Here is a 21,614-nt window from a genome sequence, read left to right as displayed (position 1 = left end):
TAAAAAATCCTACAGATGGGCCCAAAACAGCACGGAAAAATACCAGAAAGCAATTAGCAGTCAATCAACTCAAGCTCTCTTGGACACCTTTCTGGAAAACGCACACACTCACGATAAAGAAGGCGTAAACCTGGCAGTGAATAACCTGAATAATATTTTTGATAATTTGGCATCAATTTCGAACTTGAAATATCGCAAGAGTAAACAGAAAACACAAAACCACGAAAAATGGTTTGATTCAGACTGTCATAACATGAGGAAAAAACTCAGAAAAATATCAAACCAAAAACACAGACAACCAGAAAACGAGGAATTACACCTTACTTATGGTCAGGCACTAACACAATACAAAAACACACTCAGAACCAAGAAAGAACAGTATATTAAGAATAAACTCAGCTCCATTGAGGAATCTATTGATTCTAATTGTTTCTGGGACAACTGGAATACATTACACAAAAAACAACACGACGAATTGCCCATTCAAAATGGAGACACATGGGAAAACCATTTTGAAAAATTATACCAGAAAAACACACTAAGTCCAGAGCAAGATGAAATATGTAAAGAATTGGAAAAGCTAGAACTGGCCATAAAAGATTACCAAAACCCGTTAGACTCCCCAATAACTGAAAAAGAGCTATTTGAAAAATTCAAGGACCTGCGACCAAGAAAAGCTTGCGGTGCAGATGGCATCCTAAACGAGATGATTAAACACACTGATGATAAAATGAAATTGGCTATCCTAAAACTCTTCAACTTGGTTCTGAGTGTAGGTTACTTCCCTGATATCTGGAACAAAGGGCTCATAACGCCCATATACAAAAGTGGAGACAAAGTTGACCCAAATAACTATCGAGGCATCTGTGTGAACAGTAACCTGGGGAAGGTATCCTGTAGTATCATAAACCAAAGACTTATAAACTTCCTTGAGGAGCACAATGTCTTGAGTAAAAGCCAAATTAGATTCTTACCAAACTATAGAACATCGGATCATATTTTCACCCTACACACCCTAATTGACAAACATGTTCACCAAAACAAAAGCAAAATTTTTGCCTGCTTTATAGATTTCCAGAAGGCTTTTGATTCTATTTGGCACGATGGTCTATTTTTAAAACTTATTGAAAGTGGTGTAGGGGGAAAAACATATGATGTAATTAAATCAATGTATACAAACAATAAATGTGCAGTTAAAATGGGAGACAAACAAACAAAATACTTCCCACGGGGCGTGGCGTGGTGCAGGGCTCGCCTATCTCACTGACACTCTTTAATATTTACGTAAATGAATTGGCAAAACTACTTGAACAATCTACAGCACCTGGCCTCGCCCTATATGACTCCAAGGTTAAATTCCTCCTCTATGCAGATGGCCTGGTTCTGCTCTCACCAACTGAGGAGGGTCTACAGCAGAACCTGGATCTGCTAGAGTCGTTCTGTCAGACCTGGGCCCTGACAATAAACCCCCAAAAAACCAAAGTTCTTGTGTTCCAGCAAAGATCCAGACATCAGGGACCCAGAATAAACTTCACACCAGGAGCAACTAAAATTGAACAAACTACAAATTACACATACTTAGGCTTAAAAATCAGTTCTACGGGAAATTTTCATCTGGCTGTGAATGAACTGAAAGAGAAAGCAAGAAGGGCTTTCTATGCCATTAAAAAGTCAATCCAAATAGAAATTCCAATTGGCATTTGGCTCAAAAATTTTAAATCAGTAATTGAACCAATTGCACTCTATGGCAGTGAGGTGTGGGGACCGCTAACACAACAAGAATTTGCAAAATGGGACAAACACCCAATTGAGATCCTACATGCAGAATTCTGTATAAGTATCCTCCGGACTCAAAGGAAAACCGTAAACAATGCATGCAGGGCAGAACTAGGCCAATATCCACTACTAATTAATATCCAAAAAAGAGCCATCAAATTTTGGAAACACCTAAAAATGAGCACCCCCACTGCTATCATTACGAAGCCCTGAAATGCCAAGAGATGATCATAGAGAAGAGTCCCCTCAGTCAACTGGTCCTGGGACTCAGTGAAGTAACTACTAACAATACTAATAATAATCAGCCCCAGGACAGTGACATCGTAGCACAGAGAATTCGACCCAACACAATTGTAGTGTATGTAACCGTTCTACCTTTAAGAGAACTATTGTATGTAACCATCCACCTTTAAGAGAACTATTTTAGGGGTTGCACTACTTTATCTTGGCTGCTGTATACTGTAATACCGGCGGTGACCACACCGGTATATAAGTGCTGTGTAATGATTTATTGGGCAGTTCCGCCCTGACCTTCGAATAGTAAAGTCCTGTTAAAGTTTACTCTTGTGGTCTGTGTAGTAATTCGCAATATAACACACAGACTTAACAGTGGCGACGAGTCCGATCGTACCCTGCGGCAGAGATACATCCGAAGCAGTTAACGAGCGTCGAGAAGAGGCATCCGCCCTCGTCATTCTGCTGAGAGAAGACTCGAGTCTGCAGAGCAAGGAAGAAGGAAGAATTCTGACACGAAGCCTTCCATCAGCAACAGGCAGTGATCGTCCCTTCTATCACAGTGGTGAGTGAGCCGATCAGCGATGAGAAGCAAGTCGGCCACGTTGACTGTGAGTAGGGGAGAAAATAAAAAGAAACGGAGGATATAAGGGCGGTGAACTCGACCACGGCCGGGGAAAGGAGCCGGACAGAAGTCGGGGCCAGAGGCGCTGAGACTGGGGCAGCGTAGGGCACGGAAGCCGCGGTACAAGCGGGAACGCAGCCGGTGTGAGAGACCGGGCTACAAGCGGGAACGCAGCCGGTGAGAGAGACCGGGCTACAAGCGGGCTGGGAGACGCAACAGCGTCGTGAGACAGCTCGACCACGACCGGTGAAAAAGGCCGGGCAGCTACCGAGGCCGCGAGGCGCTGCGACCGGGATCGTAAGGCGCGGGAGGTAAAAAAAAATAAAAATAATAATAAATAAATAAAACCGCGGAGAACTCAGCCGCAGCCGGGGGAGGAAAGGACCGGACTGCGAGAGGGCTGGGAGGCAAGATTGAAAACCGCTGAGGGAGAGACAGAGCCCGAGCGAGCGGGAGAGACAGAGCCCGAGCGAGCGGGAGAGACAGAGCCCGAGCGAGCGGGAGAGCGAGGGAGACCGAGCGAGCGGGAGAGACAGAGTCCGAGCGAGGGGGGAACGGGACCGAGCGAGGGAGACCGAGCGAGATTTCCGCCCAGCGGCTTACAGCAGCTTTCCGCAAAGGACCAAGAGCTGGAACTGTCCGCCGCCAACTGGTTGTCCCCAGCGCCCGGCTGCCCCTGTCGGGAAAGGGAACAAGGAACTCAATCAGCTGTTCTCGCGCTTCAGAATAAACCGAAAGCCAGCGGTCGTCGCCCGAGGGCAAAGCTTACCCCTCCCGCCAGAGGAAGAAACGCGGGAAGCCGCCAGTTAGGCGGGGAAGAAGACAAGCGCGGGAAACCGCCATTCTCGGAGGCGGGGAAGAAGATAAGCGCGGGAAACCGCCATTTTAAAAAAAAGTTAAAGAAAAATTCGTTGTTGGTTCTCAGAAAGATTGTGAAGATGCCTAAGCGTGGTAACATCAACAATTTCGATTCCGATGTGGAAGATTGGGCCACGTATGTAGAACGCATCGAGATATATTGTAAGGCCAATAAAATAGCAAATGATGATAAAGCTCTAACCTTACTAAACTCAATGGGTGCGAAGACATACGGGCTATTGAAGCATCTTCTATCACCAGCTAAACCGGCGGATCAGACTTTCGCTAATATTGTCACTGTCCTGAAGGATCATTTGAACCCCACACCGCTGATGTTAGCGGAACGATTCAAATTTTATGCGAGAACGCAACTGAAAGAGGAAAGCAACGCGGAGTACTTGGTTGAACTGCGTAGACTAGCGAAATACTGTCAGTTTGGGGAAAATCTGACAGAGGCATTGAGAGACAAGTTCGTGTGCGGGTTGTCGAAGGAAGGAACACAAAAGCGACTGCTCGAAGAGAACGATCTTACACTTGATAAGGCTGTCCTTATTGCAGCATCGCACGAAGCCGCAGCGAGAGGCACTGCGGAAATGCAGCGGTACTCAGCGTGGATCAAATGACTTCGGGTACAACAAAATGTTATCGTTGTGGGAAGACAACACACGACCAGAACCAATGCTGGTTTAAAAACCAGGAATGTAGAAAATGTGGCAAGCTTGGTCACATAGCTAAAGTATGCCGGTCAGGAAAGACCAGCAACAAAAAAAGTCACCGCTGGAAAAGTACAGCAAGGTACACAAGGTGGCTGAGAAGAGTTCGGATGAACAGAATTCGGATTCAGACTCCAACAGCAAGGAACTGGGTAGTCTGAGAATTCACAATATGAGTAAGGAAGCTGACCGACAAACTATCTGGGTCACACTGCAGATAGCAGGAGTCCATGTGAAAATGGACTTGGACACCGGAGCGGCGTTGACGGTCATGAATAAACAAGATTACAAAAAGTTATTCAAACATATTCCCCTACGGGACACGAAGATAGTATTGCAGACATACACGGGGCAAAAAGTATACCCCATCGGAAAGATAAAAGTCAAGGTGATACACAAGGGCAAAGAACACCAAGGAATGGAATTATATGTACTACCTGAGGGAGGTCCACCACTTCTGGGACGGGAGTGGATCAGGAAAATAAATATGGACTGGCACTCCCTAAAAGCAATAACGGTAGATTCCGGAAAGAAAAATGTCAAACCTGCACGATTGTCCAGAATACTGGATGAGGGCATAGGCAACAGTGACAGGGACAAAGCAGAGAGTGAGAACTCGGTGAAGACAATCAGCTCAGACTCTGGAACTGATAATGGTAAGACCAGCCCATGTGCAAAAGACAAGTCTAAAATGGACTTGCAGACTAATGATGGAAAAACGAAGGAGTGCATAAATGCTTCAGAAGAGAGCAAAGTATCAGAACAGATTTCCACCGAACAACAACAACATAGGTTGACAGAGAATTCTGAGTCTGTCCAGTCTTCAGACATGCACATTTCTGAGGAACACCGGGCTCGAACTCAACTCCATTTCAAACTACAACAGCAATTAGAACAAATGATTCGCCGTCTTGAGCAAGAGATGAATGCAACGAAAAAGTCCTTTGACACAGAGTGGGAGAATCTGGAAAGACAACAGAAGCAGCTGATGGAGAAAAGGGAGCAGGAGCACACAAACCGTCTGCGCAAGGAGGCCAAACGAATCAAAGCTGATTCGGTTTCTGAAGGTGCGTGCTCTAATCTGCTGGAGCAAGATGTTCAGCAACTGAAGGCGCTTGTTAGCAGGTTGCAGGCAGAAAAGGCTGATTTGGTTGCCATGAATTCTGAGCTCCTACTGAAGTTGGGTGCAGCATCACCGGACGATTCATTTGTTGAAATTCGAATGGGGGAGGCTGCGGATGATGGCGAATTAAAAGCAGCAAAGGAGCCCCAGTGCAAGGTTACAAACAGCCCTGCAGCCTATACGTCAAAAACACATGACGACGATACTGGGAAACATCTGATGTCAGAAGAGTTAACGGTCAGCCAACTCCTTCATATGCTGAGGGGCAAGACTCTGAAATGGGAAAAACTTGAACACGAGCTTCAATCTTCAAAGGGAAGGGGTTCGGAGCTCTCAAAAGTTATTGAAATAGCTGAGGTTGCAACACAGACTGAGAAGATTGCAACAGAGCAGCCCTTGGATGCCAAGAGTACGCTGACTCATGGCAATGTAGAACAACAGAATGCTGAAACAGCTGCTCCAGTAGAGGGATTGAATAGTCCGATCAATCAATCTCCGAATGAAGTTGAAGTATTGAAATCACAAATGATGTCATTAGTAAAAGACTTGCAGGAAGGCCAGAAAAAGCTGGATGAAGCTGAACGCATGAAGAAGTCTCTTCAGGAGAGATGTCTGGATTTGGAACAAAAGCTGGCTAACGTCCAGCTGGGCATGGAGGAAATAGAGGACCCTCTCGCTGGCCTAGCTCAGGACGACACTGATTATTACCACTACCTGGACGACACCGAATATTACCACGACCTGTTCTGCCCAGCTTGTGGGGAAGTCTTCCAAAGTAAAAAAACCATGAAGAATCACGAAAAGTCTAAGAAACACCGGGAGATGGTGACGCTGATACGGCAACAGGAGGAAGAGGAGGAGGAACTGTGCATGCAGCTGGGAGTGGAGCCCAGAGAGTCTCCAAGAAGCAGAAAAGGAAAAGACGAAGCAGAAGAAGATGACCCATCTGAACCATTATCACCCCTACCAGGTCACGCACGTGGTCCCTCCGAACTGAGTCAAATCAGTTTGGAAGTAGGAAAACTTCCCAAGGTACTCGAGCCTTTAGAAGTCAGCAAGGCTGGTTCTGAAGTTACGGAAGTTCAAGCTGTTAAGTCCAGTGAAGGACTATTGGATGAGTCACCCCAGCAACGTGAACCTACTACACCACCGAGGCGTTATCCCGACCGAGTCAGGAAGCGCAGGAGGCGCCTCCGCAGAGACTGAATCTGTGAACTGTTTCCCGCAGAGACTACATCTGTGAACTGTTTTTACATGAAGTTGAATATATGTTATGATGTTATGTTTAATGGGGAATAGGTATATTGTAAGCTAAAAAGGGAGGATTGTAGTGTATGTAACCGTTCTACCTTTAAGAGAACTATTGTATGTAACCGTCCACCTTTAAGAGAACTATTTTAGGGGTTGCACTACTTTATCTTGGCTGCTGTATACTGTAATACCGGCGGTGACCGCACCGGTATATAAGTGCTGTGTAATGATTTATTGGGCAGTTCCGCCCTGACCTTCGAATAGTAAAGTCCTGTTAAAGTTTACTCTTGTGGTCTGTGTAGTAATTCGCAATATAACACACAGACTTAACAACAATTATCACTAAACAAAAGGAAAAATACTTGACATATTGGACAGAAACGACAAAAACCCAAAACAAACTCGATTGCTATTTGGCCCTAAACAGACAATACACCATGGCTGAATACCTGACCATGGTAAAAGATAGCAAACTGAGAAAAACCTTGACAATGTACAGACATAGTGAGCATAGCCTGGCCATCGAAAAAGGCAGACACAGGCAGACCTGGCTGCCCAGAGAGGACAGGATATGCTCTCACTGCAGTCAGGGAGTGGTGGAGACAGAGATGCACTTCCTCACAACTTGTGGAAACAATCAGGACATAAGGGGGAATTTCTACCCAAAATTCATAAAAATATGCCCTGAATTCAAAAATTTGAATGACCACCAAAAACTCCCATATCTATTAGGGGAACAGAGAAAATGCGTAACGTTAGCGGCAAACTATGTTACAGCTTGCCATAAGCAGAGGGACAACCAGTGACCAGTAAATCTAAGAAAAGATTATATGCATATTATATGTGTGTATATTTATGTATACATGGGTATATTTGTCTATACACTGTGGGGGAGAAATTGGGTGAGTAGCGCCACCTGTTAGCGCCTAAAGAGGCAGTCAGTGGCTGTAGCGCCACTGGCTGCGCCTCCCGTGATATTCAGTAGGGGCGCTAATGGTGGCATTAGCCTGTTGCGCTGCACCACCACCGATGAAGTCATCGGTGTGCGCAGCGCCCCATTCGCGCCCCGTTCGCGATATTTGGTAGCGACCGCCACTGTTGCGCCGTTCGCTACCCGCGCCCGGTTCACGGGGCCTTACTGTGCCGGCAGCGGCGCAAGTTAAGGTGGAGGTGCGGGGCGGCCGCCGCCAGCACCCCGCCCCCCCCCCGGCGTGGCATTCCCGGCTGTTTCCCGAGAGCCCGGCACTTCTCCTTGGTGCCAGGCTCATTTGCCGGCACTCGCGAGCGGGGATGGCGCTGTTGCAGGCACCTCCCCCTTAACAGTGGGAGAAAGGCCTGCAGTACTGCAGCGTGTGGCGCTGCGGCACGTTGCGCTGCGATAATCAGTTTCAGCGCCCTAAGAGGGACGCGGAGCGCCTCGAGCCTCGCCCCGTCTCCCTCGAGGGGCACTGAAACTGAATTTCTGGCGATCGGTATCACTCCGATCGGCGCGCTAAATCCTGCGCTCAGGCGACTTTTGCGCCACTTTGGCGCCCCAACCCAATTTCTAGGCCTGTAGGTCTAGATCTGCGTTTACGTGTTCAATCATACATGTTTTTCTGTGCTTTGACAACATAAGATGTATCTTGTCATGCCAATAAAGCAAATTGAATTGAATTGAATTGAGAGAGGGAGAGAGAGAGAGACAGACAGAGAGAGACAGAGACAGAGAGAGAGACAGAGAGAGAGAGAGAGACAGAGAGAGACAGAGAGAGACAGACAATATCCATTAATAATCACTATCCAAAAAAGAGCCACCAAATTTTGGAAACACCTAGAAATGAGCAACCCCCAATGCTATCATTATGAAGTCCTGAAATGCCAAGAGAGGACCATAAAGAAGAATACCCTCAGTCAATTAGTCCTGGGACTCAGTGAAGTAACTACTAACACTAATCAGCCTCAGGACAGTGACAGCGTAACACAAAGAATTCGACCCAACACAATCGTCGCTAAGCAAAAGGAAAAATATCTGTCATATTGGGCAGAAACAACAAAAACCCAAAGCAAACTCAATTGCTACTTGGCCCTAAACAGACAATACAACATGGCTGATTACCTGACCAGGGTAAAGGATAGCAAACTGAGAAAAACCTTGACAATGTACAGACTTAGTGAACATAGCCTGGCCATCGAAAAAGGTAGACACAGGCAGACCCGGCTACCAAGAGAGGACAGGATATGCTCTCACTGCAGTCAGGGAGTGGTGGAGACAGAGCTGCACTTCCTCACAGCTTGTAGAAAATATCAGGGCATCAGGGAGAATTTCTACCCAAAATTCACAAAAATATGCCCGGAATTCAGAAATTTGAATGACGACCAAAAACTCCCATACCTACTAGGGGAAGAGAGAAATTGTGTAACCTTAGCAGCACACTATGTTACAGCTTGCCATAAACAGAGGGACAACCACTAAATATAAGAAAAGAGTATATACAAATTATATGAATGTATATTTATACACTCAGGGATATATCTGTTTGTACACTGTATGGATAGATCTGTATTTTTGTGTACAACCATGGATGTTTTTCGATGCTTTGTCATGCCAATAAAGCGATTTGAATTGAATTGAGAGAGAGAGAGAGAGAGACAGGGAGAGAGAGAGAGACAGGGAGAGAGAGAGAGACAGGGAGAGAGAGAGAGACAGGGAGAGAGAGCGACAGGGAGAGAGAGAGACAGGGAGAGAGAGAGCGAGAGAGAGAGAGTAACAGAGAGACAGAGGGAGAGACAGAGGGCGGGGTGAATGTCGGTCCTGCCCTGATACGTCCAGAGACCAGACACCCCCTCAGATGCTATATACACAGAGGCCCAACTCACCCCTCAGACACCCGACTACACGAACACACAACACCCACTGGAGACATCCCCACACACAGGACTGATCTACACACAGGCCCATCCCCAAATCACACACACACACACACCCCCACCCTCCCTCGTCCGCCCTCTCTCCCTCTCGCCCGCCCTCTCCCTCACCCTCTCTCTCTCTCGCCCTCTCTCTCTCTCTCAGCTGCCCCCAGTCTATCTCCCGCCCTCTCTCTCCCGCCCTCTCGCCCTCTCTCTCTCTCTCAGCTGCCCCCAGTCTATCTCCCGCCCTCCCTCCCTCGCCCGCCCCTTCTCTCTCCCTCTCACCCACCCCCTCTCGCCCGCCCTCTCTCCCTCTCGCCCGCCCCCTCTCGCCCGCCCCCCTCTCTCCCTCTCGCCCGCCCTCTCTCCCTCTCACCCACCCCCTCTCGCCCGCCCTCTCTCCCTCTCGCCCGCCCCCTCTCGCCCGCCCCCCTCTCTCCCTCTCGCCCGCCCCCTTCTCTCCCTCTCGCCCGCCCCCTCGCCCACCCCCTCGCCCCTGCCCCCTCGCGCCCGCCCCCTCGCCCCCGCCCCCCTGCTCCCTCCTGCCCCCTCTTTCCCTCTTGCACCCACTCTCTCCCGACTCCTCTCTCTCCCTCTCGCCCGCCCCCCCTCTCGCCCGCCCTCGCTCCCTCTCGCCCGCCCCCTCGCCCGCCCCCCCCTCGCCCGCCCTCGCTCCCTCTCGCCCGCCCCCTCGCTCTCTCACCCGCCCCCCTTGCTCCCTCTCGCCCGCCCCCTCTCCCTCTCGCCCGCCCCCCTCGCTCCCTCTCGCCTGCCTTCTCTCTCCCTCTCGCCCGCCCCCTCTCTCTCCCCCTCTCTCGCCCGCCCCCCTCTCCCGCCCCCGCCCCCGCTCCCCCTCTCGCCCGCCCCCTCTCGCCCGCCCCCTCGCCCTCTCCCCCTCTCCCCCGCCCCCTCTCGCCACCCCCCTCTCGCCCTCTCGCCCTCCTCTCGCCCGCCCCCCTCTCCCCCTCTCGCCCGCCCCCCTCTCCCCCTCTCGCCCGCCCCCCTCTCCCCCTCTCGCCCGCCCCCCTCTCCCTCTCGCCCGCCCCCCTCTCCCCCTCTCGCCCGCCCCCCTCTCCCCCTCTCGCCCGCCCCCCTCTCCCCCTCTCGCCCGCCCCCCTCTCCCTCTCGCCCGCCCCCTCTCCCCCTCTCGCCCGCCCCCCTCTCCCCCTCTCGCCCGCCCCCCTCTCCCCCTCTCGCCCGCCCCCCTCTCCCCCTCTCGCCCGCCCCCCTCTCCCTCTCGCCCGCCCCCTCTCCCCCTCTCGCCCGCCCCCTCTCCCCCTCTCGCCCGCCCCCTCCCCCTCTCGCCCGCCCCCTCTCCCCCTCTCGCCCGCCCCCTCTCCCCCTCTCGCCCGCCCCCTCTCCCCCGCCCCCTCTCCCCCTCTCGCCCGCCCCCTCTCCCCCGCCCCCTCTCCCCCTCTCGCCCGCCCCCTCTCCCCCTCTCGCCCGCCCCCTCTCCCCCGCCCCCTCTCCCCCTCTCGCCCGCCCCCTCTCTCTCCCTCTCGCCCGCCCCCTCTATCCCGCCCTCCCTCCCACCCGCCCCCCTCTATCCCGCCCGCTCTCCCGGGACGTACAAGCTCGCGATGATGAAGATGCTGTTTGACTCACCGCACTGCTGCTCATCGCTCAGGTCTCCGCAGTCATTCCATCCATCGCAGCGCAGACTAGTGGAGATACAGAGGCCAGAGCGGCAGGCGTATTCTCCCGGGCAGGCTGTGTACAGAAAGGAGAGGCCCGTCACCAAGAGGACACTCACAGCAGGGACCGGCAACACAGACCGGCAACACGGTCCCGGTAACACGGACCCAGCAACACGGACCGACCCCCCCACACGCACCGACCCCCCCACACGCGGATTGACCGCTGAGGAACGGTCAGGGGTCACTCACGGTTGTTGGGGTCGAAGGCCTTGTACTGGCCCACAAATCCCTTGTCAGTGTGCGACTCGTCTGAATGGAACGTGATCTCCACCTCGGGCCTCTCGATCCGCAGACTGATGATGGAGTGATCGCCGCAATACCTGTCGGAGAGGAGAGAGAGGGACAGGTGTCAGGGGTTGGGGGTCGAGGTCAGGGGTCGGGGCCAGGCCGCTCTACGAGGCTCAGTCCCACATCGGGCTGCGCTCTCCAGCGATTATTTAACGTCGGGATCTTACCTCTCCCCTTCAACCTCCAGGTAATCCTTGGTACAGTTGCTTTGCCGGACTCCGGGCTCCTCCATACGGAACATTTCGAACTTCACCCGGATCTTCAAATGTGACGGCACCTCGAGACAAAGCAGCACGTTAAAATCAAAGATAAATCGAGACACGGCACAGGAACAGGCCATTCGGCCCAACCCGTCTGTGCTGGTCGTTATGCTCCGCACCAATCCTCGAGGCTCTGGTGCAGCATCAACACCAGCAGGGACTGGTTGGGCCGAATGGCCAATTCTGTGCCGTGTATCCCATGTGTAATCCTACCAGCCTCCTCCCACTCCATCTGCCTCATCTCAGCCTCCCAGCAGATCTTTCTATCCCCTTTTCTCTCACGTACTCGTCTCGTTTCCTTTTGAAACCATCTCTGCTCTTCGCCTCAACCACTCCCTGTGGTAGCGAATTCCACATTATTTTATTATTAGATCATGGGACGTGGGCGTCGCTGGCAAGGCCCAGCATTTATTGCCCGTCCCTAGTTGCCCATGAGAAGGTGGTGGTGAGCCACCTTCTTGAACCACTGCAGTCCGTGTGGTGAAGGTGCTCCCACAGTGCTGTTAGGGAGGGAGTTCCAGGATTCTGACCCAGTGACGATGAAGGAACGGCTGATATACTCCCAAGTCAGGATGGTGTGTGTGACTTGGAGGGGGTCTTGGAGGTGGTGGTGTTCCCATGCGCCTGCTGCCCTTGTCCTTCTAGGTGGAAGAGGTTGCGGGTTTGGGAGGTGCTGCCGAAGAAGCCTTGGCGAGTTGCTGCAGTGCATCTTGTAGATGGTACACACTGCAGCCGCGGTGCGCCGGTGGTGGAGGGAGTGAATGTTTAAGGTGGTGGATGGGGTGCCAATCAAGCGGGGCTGCTTTGTCCTGGATGGTGTCGAGCTTCCTGAGTGTTGTTGGGGCTGCACTCATCCAGGCAAGTGGAGAGTATTCCATCACACTCCTGACTTGTGCCTTGTAGATGGTGGAAAGGCTTTGGGGAGTCAGGAGGTGAGACACTCGCTGCAGAATTCCCAGCCTCTGACCCGTTCTTGTGGTCACAGTATTTATGTGGCTGGTCCAGTTCAGTTTCTGGTCAATGGTGACCCCCAGGATGTTGATGGTGGGGGATTCGGCGATGGTAATGCCGTTGAATGTCAAGGGGCGGTGGTTAGACTCTCGCTTGTTATACCACTCTCTGGGTAAAGAATTTTCTCCTGAATTCCCGATTGGATTTATAGGTGACTCTCTTATATTTATGGCCCCCAGTTTTGAACTCACCCACAAGTGGAACCATATTCTCCACATCTACGTCTCCAACCCATTCAGAATTTTAAAGATCTCTATCAAGTCTCCTCGAAGTCTTTTACTTTTCCAGTGAAAAGAGCCCCAACCTGTTCAAGGACGAGAGACCTACAGACGAGGTGGGGGGGGGAGAATGTGGGGAGGGGAAACGGAGAGACAGGCAGTCAGGTGTGACACAGAGGAGCACCCATGCGAAGTGGTATGGTTGGAGGATGAGAATCTGTGGAAGGGTGGAGAGTTGGATGGGGTCTAACCTCTCAGTCCTGGTATAATTCTAGTAAATCTTCTCTGCACCCTCTCCAGTGCCTCTATATCCTTTTTATAATATGGAGACCAGAACTGTGCACAGTGCTCCAAGTGTGGTCTAACCAAGGTATGTGGAGACCAGTACTGTGCACAGTGCTCCAAGTGTGGTCTAACCAAGGTATATGGAGACCAGTACTGTGCACAGTGCTCCAAGTGTGGTCTAACCAAGGTATACAGAGACCAGAACTGTGCACAGTGCTCCAAGTGTGGTCTAACCCAGGTATATGCAGACCAGAATGGTGCACAGTGCTCCAAGTGTGGTCTAACCAAGGTATATGGAGACCAGAACTGTGCACAGTGCTCCAAGTGTGGTCTAACCAAGGTATACGGAGACCAGAACTGTGCACGGTGCTCCAAGTGTGGTCTAACCGAGGTATACGGAGACCAGAACTGTGCACGGTGCTCCAAGTGTGGTCTAACCGAGGTATATGGAGACCAGAACTATGCACAGTGCTCCAAGTGTGGTCTAACCAAGGTATATGGAGACCAGAACTGTGCATAGTGCTCCAAGTGTGGTCTAACCAAGGTATATGGAGACCAGAACTGTGCACAATGCTCCAAGTGTGGTCTAACCAAGGTATACAGAGACCAGAACTGTGCACAGTGCTCCAAGTGTGATCTAACCGAGGTATATGGAGACCAGAACTGTGCACAGTGCTCCAAGTGTGGTCTAACCAAGGTATATGGAGACCAGAACTGTGCACAGTGCTCCAAGTGTGGTCTAACCAAGGTATATGGAGACCAGAACTGTGCACAGTGCTCCAAGTGTGGTCTAACCAAGGTATATGGAGACCAGAACTGTGCACAGTGCTCCAAGTGTGGTCTAACCGAGGTATATGGAGACCAGAACTGTGCACAGTGCTCCAAGTGTGGTCTAACCGAGGTATATGGAGACCAGAACTGTGCACAGTGCTCCAAGTGTGGTCTAACCAAGGTATATGGAGACCAGAACTGTGCACAGTGCTCCAAGTGTGGTCTAACCAAGGTATATGGAGACCAGAACTGTGCACGGTGCTCCAAGTGTGGTCTAACCGAGGTTCGAGACAAGTTTAACATAAGTTCTCTGCTTTTCAATTCAATCCCTCTAGAAATGAACCCCCGTGCTTGGGTTGCTTTTTTTATGGCCTCATTAACCTGCATCGCTACTTTTAGTGATCGGTGTCCCTGCACACCCAGATCCCTCTGCCCCATTCAGACTCTTATTTTCAAAGGAGTTAGGTGGCCTCCTTATTCTTCCTGCCAAAATGCACCGCCTCACACTTATCTATACTGAAGTTCATTTGCCAATTACACCCCCATTCTGCAAGTTTATTCATGCGTGGTGTCGCAGTTCTCCTCTGCAGTAACAACACCCACCAATTTGGCAAATATTGAAATTGTACTTCCGATTCCCGAGTCCAAATCGTTTCTGTAAATGATGAACAACGGTGGTCCCAGCACCGCTCCTTGTGGAACACCGTTTCCCGCCATTTGCCAATCAGAAGAACTACCTTTAACCCCTATTCTCGGTTTTCTGTTTAGTAGCCAGCTTGCTGTCCATTCTGCCACTTGTCCCCTGGCTCCACATGCGCTGACTGACCTCAATCATGAGTGTGCTATGTGGTAACTTATAGTACAAAGCCCCTGAAACAAGACTTGGAATCAGGGCCTTCAAATCACTTCTTGCAATTTAGTATCTTCTTCTTACTTCTTAGGCAGTCCCTCGGAACCGAGGATGACTTGCTTCCACACTAACAATGAGTTCCCAGGTGACTGATGAGTCCAATGCGGGACCGACAGTCTCTGTCACAGGTGGGGGCAGACGGTGGTTGAAGGGGCGGGTGGGTGGGGTGCTTGGGTTGACGTGCGCTCCTTGCGCTGCCTGCGCTTGGCTTCCGCTTGCTCCCGGCGAAGAGACTCGAGATGTTCGGCACCTTCCCGGATGCTTCTCCTCCACTTTGTGCGGTCTTGGGCCAGGGATTCCCAGGTGTCAGTGGGGATGTTGCACTTTTTGCAAGGGTGTCCTTGAAGCGTTTCCTCTGCCCACCTGGGGCTCTCTTGCTGTGTCGGAGCTCCGAGTAGAGCGCTTGTTTTGGGAGTCTTGTATCGGGCATGCGGACAATGTGACCCGTCCATCGGAGCTGATCGAGCGTGGTCAAAGCTTTGATGCTGGGTATGTTGGCCTGAGCAAGAACACTGACGTTGGTGCGCCTATCCTGCCAATAGATTTGCAGGATTCTGTACACTGTATTCACTGCTCACAATGCGGTCTCCTCTACACTGGGGAGACCAAATGCAGATTGGGTGACCACTTTGCGGAACACCTCCGTTCAGTCCGTGAGGGGGACCCCGAGCTTCCGGTCACCTGTCACTTTAATTCACCGCCCCACTCCCACTCGGACCTCACCGTCCTCGGCCTCTTACACTGTTCCAATGAAGCTCAGCGTAAGCTCGAGGAACAGCACCTCACCTTTCGATTAGGCACTTTACAGCCTCTCTGGACTCAACATCGAGTTCATCTATTTCAGACCATAACCTCTGCCCCGATCTTCTTTATCCATTTTTTTTCCTCTCTCATGGCAGCTGTCTTTTGTTCTGCCATCGCCATTTACACTTCATCTAGAGTCATCTTTTGTTTCTTAACTTGTCCCTTGGTGAGACCACACCTTGAGTATTGTGTGTAGCTTTGGTCGCCCTATCTGAGGAAGGATGTTCTTGCCGTGGAGGGAGTGCAGCGAAGATTCACCAGGCTGATACCTGGGATGGCAGGAATGATGTATGAGGAGAGATTGGGTCGATTGGGCTTATACTCGCTGGAGTTTAGAAGAATGAGAGGGGATCTCATTGAAACTTATAAAATTCTGACAGGACTGGACAGACTAGATGCAGGAAGGATGTTCCCGATGGCGGGGGAGTCTAGAACCAGGGGTCACAGTCTAAGGATAAGGGGTAAGCCATTTAGGACTGAGATGAGGAGGAATTTCTTCACCCAGAGAGTGGTGAACCTGTGGAATTCTCTACCATAGAAGGCAGTTGAGGCCAATTCATTAAATATATTCAAGGAGTTGGATATATTTCTTAAGGCTAAAGGGATCAAGGGACATGGGGAGAAGGCAGGGACAGGGTACTGAATTTGGATGATCAGCCATGATCGCATTGAATGGCGGAGCAGGCTCAAGGGGCCGAATGGCCTACTCCTGCTCCTATCTTCTATGTTTCTATGTTTCCCATCTCCTTTTGCCCCGCACCATCATCCCTTTTGTCTCTGAATCTCTCCTGCCTTCCAGCCTTTTGCTCTTTCCTCCCCCTCCCCCCAGTTCCCTGCCCCGACACTTGCTTAACAATCTGTTCCATCTCCAGCTTTTTCCCCAGGTTCTGACCAAAGGTCATCAACCTGAAACGTTCAATCTGTTTCTCTCTCCACAGGTGCTGCCTGACCTGCTGAGTGTCTCCAGCATTTTCTGTTTTTATTTTAGAATCAGGGCCGTTCTGCGACCTCGCCTGCCTGCGATGATCCCGGGAATGGGCCACCTCGGCTCCAAGCCTTACCTTGATGTCCCAGGTGCAGTCTATGTTGGGCGGGTAGAATGCCGGGTAATACGGAGTGGTGAAATTTCCAGCGAGTGCAGTCAGGGTACCTCCACACTCTAGAACAAGGAAACATTGCAGAGTGACTGGAGAGAAAATTATAGGAACAGGAGGAGGCCATTCCGCCCCTCGTGCCTGTTCCGTCGTTCAGTGAGGTCGTGGCTGATCTGCGACCGAACTCCATCCACACGCCTTTGCCCCGTATCCCTCAATGCCTTTCGTTAACAGAAAGCTGTCAATCTGTGATTTAAAATTAACAATTGACCCAAGCATCGATTGCCGTTTGCGGAAGAGAGTTCCAAACTTCTACCACGCTTTGTGTGTCGAAGTGTTTCCCAACTTCACTCCCGCGAGGTCTGGCTCTAATTTTTAGACTCTGCCCCCTAGCCCTAGACTCCCCAACCAGCAGAAATAGTTTCTCTCTATCTACTCTATCAGTTCCCCATAATAGCATCAAAACTTCAATCAGATCACCCCTTAACCTGCTAAATTCCAGGGAGTATGACCCTAGTTTGTGTAATCTCCCCTCGTAACTTAACCCTTGGAGTCCTGCTATCATTCTGGTAAACCTACGCTGCACTCCCTCCGAAGAAAGAACGACGCACATCCCTACATCGCCTTTCACCACCTCAGGACGTCCCAAAGTGCTTCACAGCCAATTAAGTACTTTTTTGTAACTGTGATCACTGTTGTAATGTAGGAAACACGGCAGCCAATTTGCGCACAGCAAGCTCCCACACACAGCAAGCTCCCACACACAGCAATGTGATAGTGAGCCATGATCAGCTGTTTTAGTGATGTTGGTTGTGGGATAAATATTGGCCCCAGGAAATAGTGGCCGTGGGATCTTTTACGTCCACCTGAGAGAGCAGACAGGGCCTCGGTTTAACGTCTCATCCGAAAGACGCCACCTCCGACAGTGCAGCGCTCCCTCAGTACTGCCCCACCAACAGTGCAGCTCTCCCTCAGTACTGCCCCTCCGACAGTGCAGCTCTCCCTCAGTACTGCCCCTCCGACAGTGCAGCGCTCCCTCAGTACTGCCCCTCCGACAGTGCGGCGCTCCCTCAGTACTGCCGCTCTGACAGTGCGGAGCTCCCTCAGTACTGCCCCTCCGATGGGCAGTACTGAGGGAGCGCTGCACTATCAGACAGTGCGGAGCTCCCTCAGTACTGCCCCTCCGACAGTGCAGCGCTCCCTCAGTACTGCCCCTCCGACAGTGCAGCGCTCCCTCAGTACTGCCCCTCCGATGGGCAGTACTGAGGGAGCGCTGCACTATCAGACAGTGCGGAGCTCCCTCAGTACTGCCCCTCCGACAGTGCGGAGCTCCCTCAGTACTGCCCTTCCGACAGTGCGGGGCTCCCTCAGTACTGCCCCTCCGACAGTGCGGCCCTCCTTCAGTACTGCCCCTCCGACAGTGCGGCACTCCCTCAGTACTGCCCCTCCGACAGTGCGGCGCTCCCTCAGTACTGCCCCTCCGACAGTGCGGCACTCCCTCAGTACTGCCCCTCCGACAGTGCAGCGCTCCCTCAGTACTGCCCCTCCTACAGTGCGGCGCTCCCTCAGTACTGCCCCTCCGACAGTGCGGCGCTCCCTCAGTACTGCCCCTCCGACAGTGCGGCACTCCCTCAGTACTGCCCCTCCGACAGTGCGGCGCTCCCTCAGTACTGACCCTCCGACAGTGCGGCGCTCCCTCAGTACCGCCCCTCCGACAGTGCGGCGCTCCCTCAGTACTGCCCCTCCGACAGTGCAGCGCTCCCTCAGCACTGCCCCTCCGACAGTGCGGCGCTCCCTCAGTACTGCCCCTCCGACAGTGCGGCGCTCCCTCAGTACTGCCCCTCCGACAGTGCGGCGCTCCCTCAGTATCGCCCCTCCGACAGTGCGGCGCTCCCTCAGTACTGCCCCTCCGACAGTGCGGCGCTCCCTCAGTACTGCCCCTCCGACAGTGCGGCGTTCCCTCAGTACTGCCCCTCCGACAGTGCAGTGCTCCCTCAGTACTGACCCTCCGACAGTGCGGCGCTCCCTCAGTACCGCCCCTCCGACAGTGCAGTGCTCCCTCAGTACTGCCCCTCCGACAGTGCGGCGCTCCCTCAGTACTGCCCCTCCGACAGTGCGGCGCTCCCTCAGTACTGCCCCTCCGACAGTGCGGCGCTCCCTCAGTACTGCCCCTCCGACAGTGCGGCGCTCCCTCAGTACTGCCCCCCCGACAGTGCGGCGCTCCCTCAGTACAGCCCCTCCGACAGTGCGGCGCTCCCTCAGTACTGCCCCTCCGACAGTGCGGCGCTCCCTCAGTACAGCCCCTCCGACAGTGCGGCGCTCCCTCAGTACAGCCCCTCCGACAGTGCGGCGCTCCCTCAGTACTGCCCCTCCGACAGTGCGGCGCTCCCTCAGTACAGCCCCCCGACAGTGCGGCGCTCCCTCAGTACGGCCCCTCCGACAGTGCAGTGCTCCCTCAGTACTGACCCTCCGACAGTGCAGTGCTCCCTCAGTACTGACCCTCCGACAGTGCGGCGCTCCCTCAGTACTGCCCCTCCGACAGTGTGGAGCTCCCTCAGTACTGCCCCTCCGACAGTGCGGCGCTCCCTCAGTACAGCCCCTCCGACAGTGCGGCGCTCCCTCAGTACTGCCCCTCCGACAGTGCGGCGCTCCCTCAGTACAGCCCCCCGACAGTGCGGCGCTCCCTCAGTACGGCCCCTCCGACAGTGCAGTGCTCCCTCAGTACTGACCCTCCGACAGTGCGGCGCTCCCTCAGTACGGCCCCTCCGACAGTGCGGCGCTCCCTCAGTACTGCCCCTCCGACAGTGCGGCGCTCCCTCAGTACTGCCCCTCCGACAGTGCGGCGCTCCCTCAGTACTGCCCCTCCGACAGTGCGGCACTCCCTCAGTACTGCCCCTCCGACAGTGCGGCGCTCCCTCAGTATCGCCCCTCCGACAGTGCGGCGCTCCCTCAGTACTGCCCCTCCGACAGTGCGGCGCTCCCTCAGTACTGCCCCTCCGACAGTGCGGCGTTCCCTCAGTACTGCCCCTCCGACAGTGCAGTGCTCCCTCAGTACTGACCCTCCGACAGTGCGGCGCTCCCTCAGTACCGCCCCTCCGACAGTGCAGTGCTCCCTCAGTACTGCCCCTCCGACAGTGCGGCGCTCCCTCAGTACTGCCCCTCCGACAGTGCGGCGCTCCCTCAGTACTGCCCCTCCGACAGTGCGGCGCTCCCTCAGTACTGCCCCTCCGACAGTGCGGCGCTCCCTCAGTACTGCCCCCCCGACAGTGCGGCGCTCCCTCAGTACAGCCCCTCCGACAGTGCGGCGCTCCCTCAGTACTGCCCCTCCGACAGTGCGGCGCTCCCTCAGTACAGCCCCTCCGACAGTGCGGCGCTCCCTCAGTACAGCCCCTCCGACAGTGCGGCGCTCCCTCAGTACTGCCCCTCCGACAGTGCGGCGCTCCCTCAGTACAGCCCCCCGACAGTGCGGCGCTCCCTCAGTACGGCCCCTCCGACAGTGCAGTGCTCCCTCAGTACTGACCCTCCGACAGTGCAGTGCTCCCTCAGTACTGACCCTCCGACAGTGCGGCGCTCCCTCAGTACTGCCCCTCCGACAGTGTGGAGCTCCCTCAGTACTGCCCCTCCGACAGTGCGGCGCTCCCTCAGTACAGCCCCTCCGACAGTGCGGCGCTCCCTCAGTACAGCCCCTCCGACAGTGCGGCGCTCCCTCAGTACTGCCCCTCCGACAGTGCGGCGCTCCCTCAGTACAGCCCCCCGACAGTGCGGCGCTCCCTCAGTACGGCCCCTCCGACAGTGCAGTGCTCCCTCAGTACTGACCCTCCGACAGTGCGGCGCTCCCTCAGTACGGCCCCTCCGACAGTGCAGTGCTCCCTCAGTACTGACCCTCCGACAGTGCGGCGCTCCCTCAGTACTGCCCCTCCGACAGTGCGGCGCTCCCTCAGTACTGCCCCTCCGACAGTGCGGCGCTCCCTCAGTACTGCCCCTCCGACAGTGTGGAGCTCCCTCAGTACTGCCCCTCCGACAGTGCGGCGCTCCCTCAGTACTGCCCCTCCGACAGTGCGGCGCTCCCTCAGTACTGCCCCTCCAACAGTGCGGCGCTCCCTCAGTACTGCCCCTCCGACAGTGCAGCGCTCCCTCAGTACTGCCCCTCCGACAGTGCGGCGCTCCCTCAGTACTGACCCTCCGACAGTGCGGCGCTCCCTCAGTACCGACCCTCCGACAGTGAGGCGCTCCCTCAGTACTGCCCCTCCGACAGTGCGGCGCTCCCTCAGTACTGACCCTCCGACAGTGCGGCGCTCCCTCAGTACCGACCCTCCGACAGTGCGGCGCTCCCTCAGTACTGCCCCTCCGACAGTGCAGCGCTCCCTCAGTACTGCCCCTCCGACAGTGCGGCGCTCCCTCAGTACTGCCCCTCCGACAGTGCGGAGCTCCCTCAGTACTGCCCCTCCGACAGTGCAGCGCTCCCTCAGTACTGCCCCTCCGACAGTGCGGCGCTCCCTCAGTACTGCCCCTCCGACAGTGCAGCGCTCCCTCAGTACTGACCCTCCGACAGTGCGGCGCTCCCTCAGTACTGCCCCTCCGACAGTGCGGCGCTCCCTCAGTACTGCCCCTCCGACAGTGCGGCGCTCCCTCAGTACTGCCCCTCCGACAGTGCGGCGCTCCCTCAGTACTGCCGCTCTGACAGTGCGGCGCTCCCTCAGTACTGGAACAGGAATATCAGGCCAGATTTTGTGCTCAAGTCTCTGGAGTGGGACTTGAACCCACAACCTTCTGACTCAGAGGCGAGAATGCGGTCCACTGAGCCACA

General features: G+C 54.0%; 1 protein-coding gene across 1 annotated transcript in view; it reads right to left on the bottom strand.

Moving 5' to 3' along the window:
- The window catches only part of st14 (ST14 transmembrane serine protease matriptase), a 47,334-nt gene that overhangs the window by 12,527 nt on the left and 13,193 nt on the right, over nt 1-21,614 (bottom strand). The window contains exons 9-12 of the mRNA XM_086004107.1: nt 16,775-16,872; nt 11,622-11,731; nt 11,356-11,486; nt 11,075-11,179 (exon numbers count right to left, since the gene is read on the bottom strand). Coding sequence (XP_085860233.1) covers nt 11,075-11,179; nt 11,356-11,486; nt 11,622-11,731; nt 16,775-16,872 — 444 coding nt within the window. The remainder of the gene's footprint in view (nt 1-11,074; nt 11,180-11,355; nt 11,487-11,621; nt 11,732-16,774; nt 16,873-21,614) is intronic.

Source organism: Somniosus microcephalus, chromosome 12 (genome assembly GCF_052327205.1).
Source record: "Somniosus microcephalus isolate GS21.2 chromosome 12, FLI_Smic_1.0, whole genome shotgun sequence".
NCBI lineage: Eukaryota > Metazoa > Chordata > Chondrichthyes > Squaliformes > Somniosidae > Somniosus > Somniosus microcephalus.
Note: the sequence above shows the minus strand (reverse complement) of the source record. Positions and strands in the feature narration are given on the sequence as shown.